This window comes from Tupaia chinensis, unplaced genomic scaffold (genome assembly GCF_000334495.1).
Source record: "Tupaia chinensis unplaced genomic scaffold, TupChi_1.0 Scaffold000235_1, whole genome shotgun sequence".
NCBI classification, from domain to species: Eukaryota; Metazoa; Chordata; class Mammalia; order Scandentia; family Tupaiidae; genus Tupaia; species Tupaia belangeri.
Genome location: NW_006159713.1, coordinates 5,533,901 through 5,550,939, shown reverse-complemented (window position 1 = coordinate 5,550,939; position 17,039 = coordinate 5,533,901). Strand labels below are relative to the sequence as shown.

At 42.7% G+C, this 17,039-nt stretch overlaps 1 protein-coding gene across 5 annotated transcripts in view; it reads left to right on the top strand.

The window, feature by feature from the left end:
• The window catches only part of CSNK2A2 (casein kinase 2 alpha 2), a gene marked incomplete at its 5' end in the record, with an annotated part of 52,255 nt that extends 37,636 nt beyond the window's left edge, over positions 1-14,619 (top strand). For 3 of the 5 annotated variants that reach the window (XM_014587794.1, XM_027771858.1, XM_014587792.1), the window contains 5 exon segments: positions 1,561-1,671; positions 2,220-2,321; positions 2,889-2,989; positions 5,684-5,832; positions 8,540-13,096. In XM_014587794.1, the coding sequence (XP_014443280.1) occupies positions 1,561-1,671; positions 2,220-2,321; positions 2,889-2,989; positions 5,684-5,832; positions 8,540-8,616 (540 nt within the window). 5 annotated transcript variants of the gene reach the window in all.
• Positions 14,620-17,039: the final 2,420 nt, after the last annotated feature.

The window sequence follows — 17,039 nt, the reverse complement described above, 5'->3', positions numbered from 1 at the left end:
TTTTTCGCTATAGGGCGCGTGCGCTCGCCAGACAGAGAGAGACATAGAGACAGAAAGCGAGAAATCACCCCCCAGGGGGGATGGTCACGCCGCAATCCCTTCTCCTCCATTCTCCTCTCGGGATCTTGGGCACGTACGCACACGCGCCCGGCGTGAGTTTTAAGCCACCGGGTCCAGGACGCGAACCGCGGTCGACTACGTGGGAGTCCAGCGACATAGCCATTACGCTAACTGCTGGTTCCCTCCAGGGTGGTTTTGACGTGGCATGGCATAGCACACAGGAAAGTAGACATGACCCTGCGTGCACTTACTTGTTTTATTTTGGTCATAGTTTTCTGGAGGGCCTCAGAAAGAAACTACAGCTGGTGGTTTCTACTTCACTTCTTAATGACCCTCAAACCAGTCTGCCTGGCCTTAAGAGTACGCTCGGGTCCCTCCTGTTTTTGTATCCAGTTCTGATGGTCCCTGATTGGTGGGTGAAGTGTCCACTAGTGTTAGATAAATGGAAAGCTAGAGCAGTGCTGCTATCCTGGAGGAGGCATATGTCCCCAGCCATTTTGGTTATACCTGGAGTTTTTATAAAACACTGAGAGTGATGGGGGCGTGTATTACCCACGTAAGTGGTGAGGAGGCAGGAAAAAAGTTGAACTCTACTGAACCAGTGAGTAGTAAGCCAGGGTAGTTTAAATTGTGAAAAAAAAAAGAAGGAAAAAACAAAAGGCATTCTGACTCCCCTGTCCTAGACATGACCTCCCCTGCCCCGCCAATGCGGTTGCTGAAAGTGTAATGTTTTAACATAATGATTTACTTATTTTTATTATTATATATTTTTTAATTTGCTGTAGGGCACATGCACTCACCAGAGAGACAGAAAGAGAAGAGGAAAGTGAGAAAGCAAGCCATCAGGTTGAGGAGTCAAACCGTAGTTGACCATATGGGAATCCAGCGCCTTAACCACCACACCACCTTCTGGCCTCTGAAAGTGTAATTTTTTTTTTTTTTTTAGAATTATTTATTGGGACCAGCAGTTAGCGTAATGGCTATGTCACTGAACTCTCATGTAGTTGACTGAGGTTCAGGTCCTGGACCCAGTGGCTTAAACTCATGCTGGGTGCATGTGCATGCGTGCCCAAGATCCCAAGAGGGGAATTGAGGAGGATTGTGGCAGGGCCATCCCCCCTCCCCCCGGGGAGGGGTGATTTCTCGCTTTTTGTGTCTCTGTCTCTTTCTGGCGAGCGCACACGCCCTGTATCAAAAACCCTCTCCAAAAAAAAAAAAAGAATTATTTATTTATTTACTTATTTTAATTTGACAAGGGAGAGAGAGAGAAAGTGAGAAAGCAAATCTCCAGATCCAGGACTCATACCACAGTTGGCCATGTGGGAGTCGAGCACCCTTCACGACTATGCTACCTGCTGGCCCCTGAAAGTGTAATTTTTAAACCAGTACACCTGCTCGCATTTTTTGTGACTAAGTCATTGTTACCTAAGGTGATGTGGCTTTGTTTTAAGGCACAGACATTTAAAAATGCTTCTTTTGCATGTTTTGTCATATTTGTAGCTGCGGCTGATAGACTGGGGCCTGGCAGAGTTTTATCATCCTGCTCAGGAATACAATGTCCGTGTAGCCTCAAGGTACTTCAAAGGACCAGAGCTCCTCGTGGACTATCAGGTAAGTCTCTTAGTGGAGCTGTTCTGGGTTACTTTTATACCTCCATGGGGCTTTTTCTGGTTTACAGTATATTTGGTAGGTTTAGATACGTTCAAAACCCAATCAAACATTATTCAGTCCCCAAGTGCAATTTTAGATTTCTGTCAGCTACTTGTGTGGGGAATGGGAAACCTGCTAATTCTTTTTCTTTTCTTTTTTTTTTTTTTTAAGAGATTTTTGCTATAGGGTGCGTGTGCTCACCAGAGAGACAGAAAGCTAGAAATCACCTCCCAGGGCTACTGGCCATACCGCAATCCCTTCTCCATTCTCCTCTAGGGATCTTGGGCACACAAGCACATGCGCCGGCCTGAGTTTCAAGCCTCTAGCTCTGGGACTCGGACTTCAGTCGGCCATGTGGGAGTCCAGCGACGTAACCGCTACACCATCTGCTGATCCCGAAAGCTTTTAATTTTAAAATAAATATCTGTAAAGGTCAAATGAAGACTGGAAACAGGTCAGAAACATAGGTTTTTAACATCCTTGGCTGACTGACTGTTCTCCCTTCCCAGATGTATGATTATAGCTTGGACATGTGGAGTCTGGGCTGCATGTTAGCAAGCATGATCTTTCGAAAGGAGCCCTTCTTCCATGGCCAGGACAACTATGACCAGGTGAGCAGACACCATCTGGCTGTTATTTACTTGAGCACGAATGCCAAGAAAATAAAATAGGTAGCATTCTTAGATAGAAGGAAAATAAATAATATTCCTATCTCAGAAATACTATTGTTAAGCCACGAAATATCATTCAGTGTTTGCATATCAACTTTTCTTCCAGATAAAGAATTTCACAGAATTTTGTCTGTAGTTGCCAGGTTCCCAGAGTTACAGAGACAAACAATACCATCCATGGCAGGCTTCCAGAGCCAACCTACAAAGAAGTCAGGCTCCTCTTTGCCCAGTAAAACTAGATTCTTGTCATTAGATTGTGGTGCTTCCATAATCGTCAGCTTCTTAAATATTGACTTAAGTTGTATTATCATTTTAAAGTCAGTTTGGAAATTCACATTGTGTGAACTTCGTGTCCTTGGGTCTGTTTGCCTGCCCCAAACTCACATGTGTATGTGGTTCCTGGGGATTGAGTGGTGTGGAAGTCTTCTGATCCCCTGGTGCAGCGTCCTCACAGGCTCACAGCGAGTTCTGTGCTCAGTGATTTGGTCAGTTTGTTTTGTGTTTCAGCTTGTTCGCATTGCCAAGGTTCTGGGTACAGATGAACTGTATGGGTATCTGAAGAAGTATCACATAGACCTAGATCCACACTTCAACGATATCCTGGGACAGTAAGTAAGAGAGGGAAAGAAAGAGGGCTTACCTTTACTTCATTTCAGAAGTGGAAAGGTTAGCCAAATCACTTTATTTCCCTTTTCCAGTCATAACACAATGGAAATACTCTTCTTTTTCCTCCCCATGCTTATTATCTTCAACTTATTTTGAGGTATTTGGGCATTGTCTACAGGTCTTCTAATCATTTTACTTTCAAGAGATTATCAGTTTTAAAAAAATGGAAAACATAATATTACAGAAAAAAAGCCTTTTTGGCACAGCAAATGTTTATTTTAATCTCAAATCTTGGAAAGCTGAGATGATTCTACGAATAAAAGATATATAGTTTCTTCTCTGTAATAGATTTTCTATAAGTTAGTTAATTTTGGGACCAGCGGTTGACGTAATGGCTATGTCGCTAGACTCCCATGTAATCGACCATGATTTAAGTCTCGGATCTGGCGGCTTAAACTCATGCTGGGCACGTGTGCGTGCGTGCCCAAGATCCCGAGAGAAGACTAAAGGAGAAGGGATTGCAGCACGGCCATCCCTCCTGGGGGGGGGGTGATTTCTCGCTTTCTGTCTCTCTGTCTCTCTCTGTCTTTCTGGTGAGTGCATGTGCCCTATAGCAAAAACCTCTCCAATTTTTTTTTAAGAGATTTTTGCTATAGGGTGCGTGTGCTCACCAGAGAGACAGAAAGCTAGAAATCACCTCCCAGGGCTACTGGCCATACCGCAATCCCTTCTCCATTCTCCTCTAGGGATCTTGGGCACACAAGCACATGCGCCGGCCTGAGTTTCAAGCCTCTAGCTCTGGGACTCGGACTTCAGTCGGCCATGTGGGAGTCCAGCGACGTAACCGCTACACCATCTGCTGATCCCGAAAGCTTTTAATTTTAAAATAAATATCTGTAAAGGTCAAATGAAGACTGGAAACAGGTCAGAAACATAGGTTTTTAACATCCTTGGCTGACTGACTGTTCTCCCTTCCCAGATGTATGATTATAGCTTGGACATGTGGAGTCTGGGCTGCATGTTAGCAAGCATGATCTTTCGAAAGGAGCCCTTCTTCCATGGCCAGGACAACTATGACCAGGTGAGCAGACACCATCTGGCTGTTATTTACTTGAGCACGAATGCCAAGAAAATAAAATAGGTAGCATTCTTAGATAGAAGGAAAATAAATAATATTCCTATCTCAGAAATACTATTGTTAAGCCACGAAATATCATTCAGTGTTTGCATATCAACTTTTCTTCCAGATAAAGAATTTCACAGAATTTTGTCTGTAGTTGCCAGGTTCCCAGAGTTACAGAGACAAACAATACCATCCATGGCAGGCTTCCAGAGCCAACCTACAAAGAAGTCAGGCTCCTCTTTGCCCAGTAAAACTAGATTCTTGTCATTAGATTGTGGTGCTTCCATAATCGTCAGCTTCTTAAATATTGACTTAAGTTGTATTATCATTTTAAAGTCAGTTTGGAAATTCACATTGTGTGAACTTCGTGTCCTTGGGTCTGTTTGCCTGCCCCAAACTCACATGTGTATGTGGTTCCTGGGGATTGAGTGGTGTGGAAGTCTTCTGATCCCCTGGTGCAGCGTCCTCACAGGCTCACAGCGAGTTCTGTGCTCAGTGATTTGGTCAGTTTGTTTTGTGTTTCAGCTTGTTCGCATTGCCAAGGTTCTGGGTACAGATGAACTGTATGGGTATCTGAAGAAGTATCACATAGACCTAGATCCACACTTCAACGATATCCTGGGACAGTAAGTAAGAGAGGGAAAGAAAGAGGGCTTACCTTTACTTCATTTCAGAAGTGGAAAGGTTAGCCAAATCACTTTATTTCCCTTTTCCAGTCATAACACAATGGAAATACTCTTCTTTTTCCTCCCCATGCTTATTATCTTCAACTTATTTTGAGGTATTTGGGCATTGTCTACAGGTCTTCTAATCATTTTACTTTCAAGAGATTATCAGTTTTAAAAAAATGGAAAACATAATATTACAGAAAAAAAGCCTTTTTGGCACAGCAAATGTTTATTTTAATCTCAAATCTTGGAAAGCTGAGATGATTCTACGAATAAAAGATATATAGTTTCTTCTCTGTAATAGATTTTCTATAAGTTAGTTAATTTTGGGACCAGCGGTTGACGTAATGGCTATGTCGCTAGACTCCCATGTAATCGACCATGATTTAAGTCTCGGATCTGGCGGCTTAAACTCATGCTGGGCACGTGTGCGTGCGTGCCCAAGATCCCGAGAGAAGACTAAAGGAGAAGGGATTGCAGCACGGCCATCCCTCCTGGGGGGGGGGGGATTTCTCGCTTTCTGTCTCTCTGTCTCTCTCTGTCTTTCTGGTGAGTGCATGTGCCCTATAGCAAAAACCTCTCCAAAAAAAAAAAAAAAGTTAGTAAATTTTAAAGCATATTAAATTTGCAGTGCAGTAGTGTTGAAAAGTAAATGAGTGACAATTTAAAACTTCTTGGAATAATCTACAAAGGTTCTGTCAATTCTAAGTCAGAGGTAGAAGTTTTAATTAATTCTATTAATCTCATCACAAATACTATTGTGTTTCCGAATGCTATGATGTAACCCTGGGGGGTAGGGCTGGTACCAGTAGAAGTCTAAGAAATCATTGGCTTTAGCCCTATAAATAAAGCTTCTTATTGAATTTAGTATCTCAGTTATACTAATGCTTTAATTTTCTTCCTAGGCATTCTCGGAAACGCTGGGAAAACTTTATCCATAGTGAGAATAGACATCTTGTCAGCCCTGAGGCCCTAGACCTTCTGGACAAACTTCTGCGATACGACCATCAACAGAGACTGACTGCCAAAGAGGCCATGGAGCACCCCTACTTCTGTAAGTCTCCAGGGACTGTTTTCAGCGGGTATAATTTATGAAAGGAAAAAAAAATCTTTTACTTTTCTTTTTTGAGGCAATAAAGAATTCTATGTATTCGAATCAGATCATTTTTGAAGTTTGGCCTCATTTGTTCAAGACAGTTGAGACAATTCTGCAGATCAGTGTCTTGATCCCAAAGGTATTTGCTTATTCACTGGCTGTAGCTCCCTTGAGTTTAGTCTGTTTGACCACTCGCTGTCACCTAAGTTATTAGAGAGCTAGTATCTAAAATTGGTTCAGATACAGTCAGCTCTCCCAGCCAACCAAGAATAAAAAAATGTTACCTTGCCACTAATATGAACTGCATAGTTAGGCCTGTGATGGTTGCATCTGTACCAGACATGTACAGGCTTTTTTTTCCCTTGTCATTCCCTAAACAGCTATACAGTATAACAGCTATTTACATGGCATTAACATTTCATTTGGACATCAAACGTAATCTGGACACAAGCTGAAGTATGTGGTGGATATGGGTGGATTATATGCAGATACTACACTATTATATGTAAAGGCAGATTTTGGTATACTAGGGGATCCTAAAACCAATACCCCCCACAGATACGGAGGGGTGACTATATATACATTTTTGTGGAAACCTCCTTAGAGATTATTTATCCTCTCAAAAAAAAATAAACAAGAAATTAGTTTAAAGTAGTAAGATATGCTGGGTACATGTATGTGCGTGCCCAGAATCCCAAGAGGAGGTTAGAAGAGAAGGGATTGCGGCGTGGCCATGCCCCCTGGGGGTATGATTTCTCACTTTCTGTCTTTCTGTCTCTCTGTCGAGCGCATGTGCCCTATAGCAAAAACCTCTCTCTCAAAAAAAAAAAAGCAAAAACGCATAGTAGTGAGATAAACACTGTATATTTCTTCTTTTTTAAAAAGTATTTTTCCCGAGGGCACATGTGCTTGCCAGAGAGAGAGAGAGAGAGAGAGAGAATGAATAAGAAAGCACCCCCACGCATGGGGAATGGTCACATCTCAATCTCTTCATTTCTCTGTCTCTGCATTTTGGGCATGCATATATGGCATGCACACACACCTGGCATGTTTACCCGCATGTCCATGCTAAATCCATGTAGGATTTAGCTACCTTAACCACTGTGGCGCTGGCTGGCCCACCACTATATTTCTAAAGGACAAAACATGTAAATAGAATTTGAGGAAAGGAAAGCAGGCCTGCAAATGCCTGAAGTTCTAACTAAGCTGCTGCCTTAAATATGTGTGTACATTTAGTTTATGTGGTTGTCTATTGCTCTGTGTGCGTTAAGGCCTTCCCACTGGAATGTATGCTTCAGGTAAACGTTTCTCAGATTATCAGCCATGTTAAATTGGTTTAGTCCAGTCACGAGGTTAAGTGACTTCTCAGTTCAGACTGAATCAAGATAAAAACTTTTTTTTTCCAGTTTGCTATAGGGCGTGCGTGTTCCCTGGAAAGAAAGAGAGAACTAGAGAGAGGGAAAGTTGTGTGTGTGTGTGTGTGTGTGTGTGTGTGTGTGAGTGTATGTGTGTGAGAGAGAAAGAGAGAGAGAGAAAGATAGGCAGAACTAGTGAGAGAAAGTGAGAGATCACCCCCAATTGAGAATAGCCACGCCACAGCTCCATTTCCTCCATTATCCTGTCAAGATTATGAGCGCCCACACATATGCACTGGGCAACTTTTTTCAAGCTGCTGGGTCCAGGACTTGAACCATACAGTCAGCCATTTGGGATCCAGTTGCCTTAACCTTCATGCCACCTGCTGGCTCAAGATGGAAATGTTTATCCCCCAGAGTTTTTGTCTGTTTGACCAATGTGCTCTCTTTCCTTTTTCTTTGGAGATTAAATCCTTGCCTGAAGAATATTTTGCTGTGGTCCTACACATACAATTCACAAACTTAAGGAAACAGCTGATTTAAAAGGTTTTGCCACTTCAGCCATCTAGACCTCAAACCAGGTGCCACTCAGACGTCCTCTTTATAACATCTGGCACAGAGAGCTATTTTCACCCTTTGAGTTAGAGCAAATAAGAACACTAATTTTGAAACATTTTAATTCCCAGCCCATCTCCTTTTGTGAATATGCATCCTACTTCACTTTAAAGAATTTTAAACTGCTGTTGCTTAAAATTAGTAGGTCTTCTGGGACCAGCAGGCGGCATGGTGGTTAAGGCATTGGACACTCCCACATGGCCAACAACGGTTTGAGTCCTGGACCTGGTGATGTGCTTTCTCACTTTCTCTCTAGTCAAATTAAAATAAATGAGTGAATAAATAAAATTAAATAATTTTTTAAAATTAGTAGGTCTTTTGAAGCTTCTTTTTATTTTTCCTTTTCTCTGAGGTGCTTGTTACTACACATTCTCTGAAGAAATTAGGAATTGGGTGTGACATTAGTATTCAAAGAAAATAATACATAAAATTAGTAGAAATTTTGAGGTGGGAAATTAGGGTTTTTGTGCCTCTCAGTAGTGGAGTTTGTACTCTGAGGAAATAAACGTTGACTGGGAGAACAATTCCCCTGATCATTTTTCAGTGTCTGCACTTTGTGGTTTCTCTCTTGCCCTGCTGTCGCTGACCTGCCTGTCAGTCTGTCTCGGGGTCCCTGTATCACTGGGAGTGGAGATCGCCGTGGCACCCCATCTGCACTCAACAGCCCCTCTGACTCACCTCCTGCTTTCTTGCAGACCCTGTGGTGAAGGAGCAGTCCCAGCCGTGTGCAGACAACGCTGTGCTGTCCAGCGGTCTCACGGCAGCACGATGAAGACTGGGAAGCGACGGGTAATGCGGCATTGATGCTTGCCAATAAACCAACCAACCAAACACAAATCTTGAAGGAAAACTACAGTGTGATAAAGAGATTCTAATTCCTTCTAAATGCAAAGAAGAGTAAAGACCTAAAAGTCTGTCAAAAAGAAAGAAACTCCCCAGTACTAGTCTGCAGGGAGCTGCCATGTGGCAGCATGCGGATGCACATAGTTCAGGACCCGAGGGAACGCTCCCTTTGGAATGCATGGGAGATGAGAGACTCGGAGTTGTTGTCCATTCACCTTGATTTAACAGGGCACCTCTGTTGAATTAACCCGTTCAGTCAACAAGCTCTGAATATCTGACTTCCTATCTATTCCATTGTGGTCTGGGTTTCCTTTGGTGAGATTCAGACTCAAGTTTTAGCAAATCGTCAGCAGTCTATACTGACACACCAGCCTCATTTATGAAAAAGGAGATATGAAAACAGTGACAGTATTTTTTTTTAAGCTCTTTTACAAATTCATGTTTTATGTATTTTTTTATGACATGAGTTCTCCAGGAAATGTACCTCATCCCTGCAGTTTTCCTCTAAGTGTATTCATTTGGGAGGAAACTGCAGTCATGTTCACAAGAGAGAGTCCTCTTTGATGTCAGCAGGCATCACTATAAACCTTGCGATGCCATAAACAGGTCCATCAGTCTCTTCAAAACTCTCGTTCAAAACTTCCATGCTAAGTGCATGACTTGGAGCTCACTGTAACCTTTGTTGATTTGCCTAACCATAAAATATTATTGCTACCTTTTTCTTTAGCCTTTTTTCTTTCCTATTTTTTTTTTTTTTTTGCAGTCTTGTAAGGAAAATCTCACCATTTCCCAGCACATCCCTGTGTGTGCACGTATTTTAGTGCACCTGCCTGAAAGAAAGACATTTTTGTTCAAAACTAGAACTAAGGCTGGAAAGTCAGGCTTCAGGCAGGTTGGGAGAGAGGAAAACATCCCATTAAAATTTATTCAGGAAAGACTTAATGAAAAAATGTATTGCCTGTCCCTCTTCCCTCTTTTTATCCCCATGAGAAACAGTTTTCCCACTGTAATCAGGGTAATACGCATTTTTAAGCTCTGATATGTGAGACATGAATGTGATAGCAAAGATAAGTCTTTCTCGCATGCAGGTACTGGAGTTGTGTGGGCAAGGCCATTTGAAAACTCAAGCAACTGAGAGGAGAAGAATATTCAAGGGGCTTGGGGAAGGGAGTGGAGCAAGTGTTAAAGCTTTGGATCCATTGTGCTAACCCTAATGTTAGCAGGGGAAGGAAGCTAGATTTTGTTTTTAAAAAAAAAAAAAATAGGGCTGATTTCATTTGCGGGACTTGTCATCAGTGTGGTTTGCAGACAGTCCCCTCACCCCAGCTGCAGAGCCCTGCCACAGCTCTGGGGACTTCACACACTTAGGATAGAACTAGAGGTGACTACCATCACATTACACTTTAGGATTTCTTTATTAATTATTTAATAACGCCATACATTTTTATAAGGTTAGATTGTTTGTTTGAAACATCTGTTTACATTCCATATTCCAATAAAATTGTATTGGTATTGGTAGCAGGTCCTATCTAAATGTAGATTCTATTTTTGTTGTTTGGTCTGTGAGAATTTAAAATGCAAATGAAAGAAACTCTTCTGTAGAGTTAACAGATTAAAAAATAAAAAACAAAATCCCAAAGCCAAGAAATGCATTCAGTTAAGGTTCTCATACCAATATTGCCTGCCTGCATTGCACATTCTGTATATTAATGTTTGTTCTACCTGAAAATCAAAGACAGGATGTGAGCTCTCAGCTGAACCGGTATTGATATGTCAGACAGCAAAACTCAGTGTTTCGGATTATCAAAAGCCTTCCTATGTGCCCTTACAGGCAATACTGGCCGTTGGTTATGATCAGGGAGATGTGCCACTGTGTGTCTTTTCTGCTCCCCTACCTCCCAGATCCTCCTTATCACCTACTCCCCTGTCCCCTGCCTTTCTGTTATTTTAAGTTGCCTGTCTGGACCAGGCAAGAGGAACCTACTGGAGGGTTTTGCCGAAGCAGTAACCCCATTTCTTTTCCTCGTGTCCCCCAGAGGCTTAAATAAAAGCACCTGGAGGAGAAGAGTCAGGTGATTGACCTCTGCCTCCCTCTGACCGTGATTTAGTTGGGACAGACGCAGCTAGCCTGCCTGTCCTTGGGTTCTGTAACTGCAGCTTTGACACAGAAGTAATCTTCCTTTGTAAGCATAGTTTACTTTTCCAGCACTTGTACTTGTTACCTCTCTTCATGCCTTAGACTTAGAGCATAACTGGGTTGGAAATGCTCACTCCCTTCTGGGTCTGGTTTGACACCTTGGCCGTATTTTCCCAAACTGAAGTCAGTCCAGACCTCTTTTACCTGTCTCCAAGACCATTTTGTATCCGGGTGGACCTAGCTCCCCTGAGGTTTTAAAGTATTTACCTGATTAGGACAGGATCTTAGAGAGTTCCAAAAGAGTGTGTGTGCATGTGTGTGTGCACACACATATGTGTGGAAGCGGGAGTCTAGTCTTACAGACTAAATAAACTATGGTAAATTTGCCATCTTGGTATCCTTTTCAGTTAGCATATTCTTACATTCATCTCAGTAATTTTCATTTGTTTGTTCATTACCTTATAACAGGTTAAAAGTGCCTACGATAAGGACTTAATTATTCCCTGAAGAAAAGCAAAAAATGTGGGGAACAGGGTAGTGTTACACTATCATCTCAGGTACTGCCTATGTTCAAAACATAGACCTGGTGTGGTGAGAGCAGAAGGTTCCTATGCCAAATCCCAATTGATATCTCATTGTTTCTTGGCCATGGGTGAGTATAGTTGCAGGGTTCACCTGGGCTGAGAAATCCCTTGGGAGAGTGGAACTAAAGTACTAAATAATAATGTGGCCTGGCGGCATTCTCACTCTCCTGGATCAGATCAGCTGGCCTTGCTCCTGTCCTGTCCCTGTGGTGGGTGGCTGGGTGGAGAAGCCATTGAGTGTACAATGCAGACCAGGCATGCCTGGGTCTTCTTACAAGAGAAATGCTGATGCTGGTTCAGTGAGGCACTTAAGTGTCAGTCACTCAGCTGGATCTCCTAACGGACATTCTGTAGCACTCAGCAGCACTCACAAGGTTTAAAGCAAATGTATTCCCTTGCAGAGAGGAGGGTACTCTCAGACTGACTGATTAGAGGAAACAGAGAAGAGCACAGTCCTTGGGAGCTTGGAGAGAAGGGGGGGGGGCAGTTAAAAGGAACCAATACGAAACCGAGACTAAAGGCAGATCTAGAGGTGGAAACATACTTCTTGAGGGGATAAATTGAGGGGACACCAAGTTCGTCTTCTGGAACATGCCCTGGGGAGGGCACTGCCCCTGGATTGGTTCCAGTGGGATGGAAAAGTGGTGCTCTCGGTCAGGTGCTGAGTTCTGAGAGCTGGGTGTCATGGATCTCACAGTCTGTGCCTACTCAGGGAAATGACTTAGGTTCTCCCAGGTGCTGCATTGATGAGGACAGAGGCAGAACTACTTTGGGACACAATTGGAGGAATTTTTTAATATGCATCGAAATAGATCTAAGAGCCCAGTTAACAGTTTCCTTTAATGCCAGTTCAGATTAAATGATTAGTTAAAAAACCTGTTATTGCATGAACACCTGCAGGAGAAAAGCAGATTTCCTTCCTGTAGATAAATGAGCAGTTAATAACTGATCAGAATCACAGGCATTTAAATATAAACTATTCCGAGAGCAAAAACAGGGTCCACGTGAGGACGTAAGAAGCCAAAGTTTGTCAATGAGCTTAATCAATTATGACTGAATAGTGTCCTGCCTTTAAAAACTAACCCCAGGGGAAGATGGGAAGAGGGGAAATGGTAGAGAGACATCTGGCCAAGAAAACCAGTTTTTCAACTATTAGAATGTGTTAATGAAAACACCCCCAACTAGGTATTGTAGAGGCTGGAAAAAGAAGTGTGATGGAATTATACAGGTGGTGCATACTTTGTGTGAAGACTCAACAATGTGCTACAAATGTGATACTTAACCCTGAACTGCATGTATTGGGGATTGTTTTAAAAAGAAAAAAAAAAAAAAAACCTTAAAAAACTTTGAACCAATAAATTAACAGTTTTTCACTTGTGGCTCTTCTTGCTGTAAATGTTGACTAAGAGGTTGGGACAAAAATCTTGACATCCAGTGGAAAGCTTGGATGATCTTCAAGAACTATGGAGCCTTCTGTTTGCAGAAAAGCAACACTGCCTGGGTTGTGATCCTTTAGGAGTGACTACTTTAGACACAATTGGCCACCTCTTTGTATCACTGGATGACTGATGTATGATTTATGTGCTGCTGCCCTTAGAGGGAAGAAAAATGCCATGTTAAATCCTGTTTCCTAAATAAAAATGTTGACAATACCGAGCCTTCCCAAGTGGAAGACAAACCATTGCTATGAGGACCTTAACTTGTATTTCCTGTCTTGGGGGGGTGGGGGGAGGAGGGGTTAAACCTTGAAGTGCAAAGATGGGTGGGTGGTGATTGCAGTTAAATCACCTTGATATGAAGACTTGAACAGAAGTGGGACTAGAGTGGTATGAGATAGTTCTGTTTCTTCATGCTTGTTTCTGATTTATACCACTCGGATACCTGCTTCTTGGAATTGTTTTATTGCATGACTTTGACCTTGCAACCCAGTGTCCTATGCTTATGAATATCTCTCCCCACCTCCATTCCTTGCAAAATATGCAGACACCTGCTATTGATTGACAGACAGTGGTGTCTTGAGTGTGCTTTCTCTGGAGTTGGAAGCTTAGAAATCATTTGGAGTACTTTTAAGGCAAATAATAATAATTTCTTTCTTAACCGTAGGTACCATGCAGCCTTTCTCAAATACTAAGCAGTGGAACCCTCCTTTACCCATAGAAGATTTTCATGAAATGATTTTTGTGTGACGGCTTCTCAGGTGCATAGTTCTTGCAGTATCTTAGTACAGTTCTGAGACCCTGCTAGAATTCCACTGCTGGCATCTCAGCACACACAATGCTGTGCTGGACATGGAAGGAGAAACAAGGTTTTGACGCCCTGCCAGACAGCTACTTCCAGAGGACAGTTAGATATCTGAGCTCACTCACTGCTGCTTGTTTGTTAGTTAATATGAAGCCCTTGTCTGATTCCTGGTCCTAAGAAGTCCTCGATAAATGGGCTGAGGTCTGAGGAGGGTTACTGAACTTATAGGTTGACTTGCACCGAACAGTCAAGAGGCTTTGAGCTTCCACATCAGTTTCCTTGGTCCAGGGAAGGGTCTGGGAGACCTGTTTATGGGACACATAGTGTCTTAAGTTCATCCCTTTCTCTCAGGAGGCCATGCTCAGGGCTACTGTTGGAGGATCAGAAGAGGAAGGAAAAGGGTATTTGAAACCTGGAATTGTAAAGCAGGTTCTTTATAGGTCTCCTGTAAAGTGCCATGGGAAGGTAGAACTTGCATTCTGCCCTGACTCTTCACTTAAAGGAGCCCTGCACGGTGGAGGCTGACCCCCCATCTGGTCAGATTGATTAATGCCGTCTTTCCCCTCCTCCCATCTCTTTCCCCAGGTCTGTTGCGGTACCTCTCACTTTTCCATAAGCAGAACAAGAACCAAATCAAACGTCTTAACGTGTGTAGAGATCATGTTCCATGAGCAGACACACATGGTGACTGGTTTGGCGTGCACAGACTAGACGAGCTGAAGGGCAGCCGCCACTGTGTATTAAACCTCACTTCCGAATATAAAAGGTTCACAGGCCTTTGGCTTCCTGTTGACTTCCTCCCGACCCAAAAAGCATGGGAAATGTGAAGGGTATGCAACATGGTTGTTGGTGACTGTTGCTCCCCATAACCCTCTGCCATGGCCTCCTGTTTTTCCAGTAGACCACATTAACCAGGCCCCACTTGTGAGGACTGGGCAGATGGCATGACAGACAGTTGCATACTATTTAAAAATATGTATTATTGAATAAAAGATTTTTAAAAGAAATGTATGGAGTTTTCCATCTGGAAGGGGCCAGTAAACTTACCCTTGGCCATGAGGACTGAGTGCAATTGAAGTGCATTGGTGGTGCCAGGGCCTAACCAGAGGAGAGCTAGGCAAGTCCTGGGGCAGACCAGAAGGCCAGCACCCTGGACACTGCAGACAGTAGTGAGAAACACCATATGCGGCAAGTCACCCTTCAGCCCCTCCTACCAAATTGAGGCATTGGCATCAGGTGGTGGATAAAGGTCACCTCTAGTAAACTCATACCCCAGCCCTTTATTGGTGGTCCCTTTGCTCATGTGTCCACATTACATCTCATCCCCCAATTCTGGCATACTCCCACCCTAAACACCATGTTCTGAAAAAAAAAAAATAACCATTTTGGAGAATGGTTGAGTCATGTCCTGAAGCCAGAGGGATAAGGAGTCTCAGATCCAAGGACTGCTTTTGTTCATTTTTTTTTCCCATCTTAGTCACATTTAATTGTATTAGGTCATTGGGAAAATCATTATGTATTTTTCTGTTTTTCTATGCAAAAATGCATCATGACTTTCCCAACAACCCAATACATCTCTATAGCGCATAATAGGGGTTTTCAAAGTATGTATGCTAGGTATGTGACAATGGTATTACCATAGGCTTCATTTTCAACAGAGAACTTTTATGTTCTTGTATCTGTTAAGTATTTCTTTCCTGAGTCCTTTCCCCTCATTCTGTACTGTCCATCCTCCTTTCCATGCAGTCTCTAGTTAACCTATAGTTCTCACTATTATAGCTACAGATCTTCCAATTTTTGCCACAGAATGCAAACATTTGGCATATATTGAGCAGGGATATACAGTGTCTTTCATATAGTCTGGCTTATTTAGCACTAAGTCTTTATCCACTTTGTATCAAATGTCAGGGTTCGTTGTTCCTTATGGCTCAGTAGTATTTTATAGTGTATATGTACCACGTCTTTTCAATCCACTCATCATCAGTTCATGGGCACTCAGGTTGATTCCATCTTAGTAACTGTGAATAATGCTGTAATTACCATGTTCTTGATCATATTCTAAAGCTTCTGTGAACTGGAAGGAAAAGTGTCCTGCACAAACGTGAGAGAATGGAATGGAAGCACCAGTTATATATAATAAGTTTAAAAGTTTTAAAATAAGCCTTCACTGACTCCTTCAGGCCTCATCTCCCGAGACAGCTATGATAGGGAGTTGAGAGAGGTGTCTGTGGTATGGGGCTGCCCAGCCTGGTCTCTGGCTGCTGATCTGCGTCTGCACTACCTGTAGGGAGTGGAAGCCATAGGCAGGTCAACCAGGAGACTGGATGGTATGCCCATGAGGTCACAGAAGCTGCTTGGTCCACATGGCATTCCTCTTCTCACTTTGTGCTTGTTCTAAATGACTGCATGAACCCAAGTGTGAATGCTTATAGGTTTTCTTTTTTAAGAATTACTTATTTATTTTATTTTGACAAGAGAGGGACAGAGAGAAAGTGAGAAAGGAAGTCACTGGGCCTGGGACTCAAACTGCAGTGGACCATGTGGGAGTCCAGCACCCTTAACCATCACACCACCTGCCAACCCCGATGTTCATAGTTTCTGAAGTGATTATGGGAAGAAAGCAAAAAGGCCCTTTTCAGGGCCCTCATGGCATCAGTAGTGTCCTTTGGATCAGCTTTGGCAGAAAAAAGCAGTGTCTAAAGTGTGAGCATGAGACTGCATGCTCCCAGGCACCAGCTGGTGAGACCGCTCAGGTCACCATCAAAAGACTAGAAAGTCAGTGGGACACTGAGCAGATGAATTTGATACTTTCCACTACCAGCCTAGTTTTGTCATTCTCACGGGACCCTTTTGAGTGAAGGCGCTGTTGTTGGTCAACTTCCAGATCTCTGAGATGGTATCTAAATACCTCATTTGAATGAACATATCCTATGGACATGCTTCATTTGTGTGTGTCTATGCAACATGTATCTGTGATCTCCCTGTTGACCTGGGACATTTCCAGATGTGAAGGGTCTTGTCTGAATAAATACAGAGTAGATGGGCATAGAAATTATTTTGATATCATGTAGAACTTGAAATAAGTGAGAAAGAGGAATTTTTGCTGGGCCAGCAGGTGTCTTGTTCATTAAGGCACTAAACTCCCACAGTGCAAGTCCTGGACCTGGCAGCAATTTTTTTTTTTTTAAAGAATTTTTACTTAGGTTGTCTTGACTTGGTGAAAGGAACCAGTCACTCACCAGCCCAAGAACACATACATAATTGGTGATTCACAACATCAGTTCATATCTTCCTGCAGTCTTTTTTGTATTTGGTTAATATTTATTCCATCTTCCTGCTTTCCAAAGTAATCTGGTAAATTCAAATGTTACAGAAAAGGAAATGACTCTC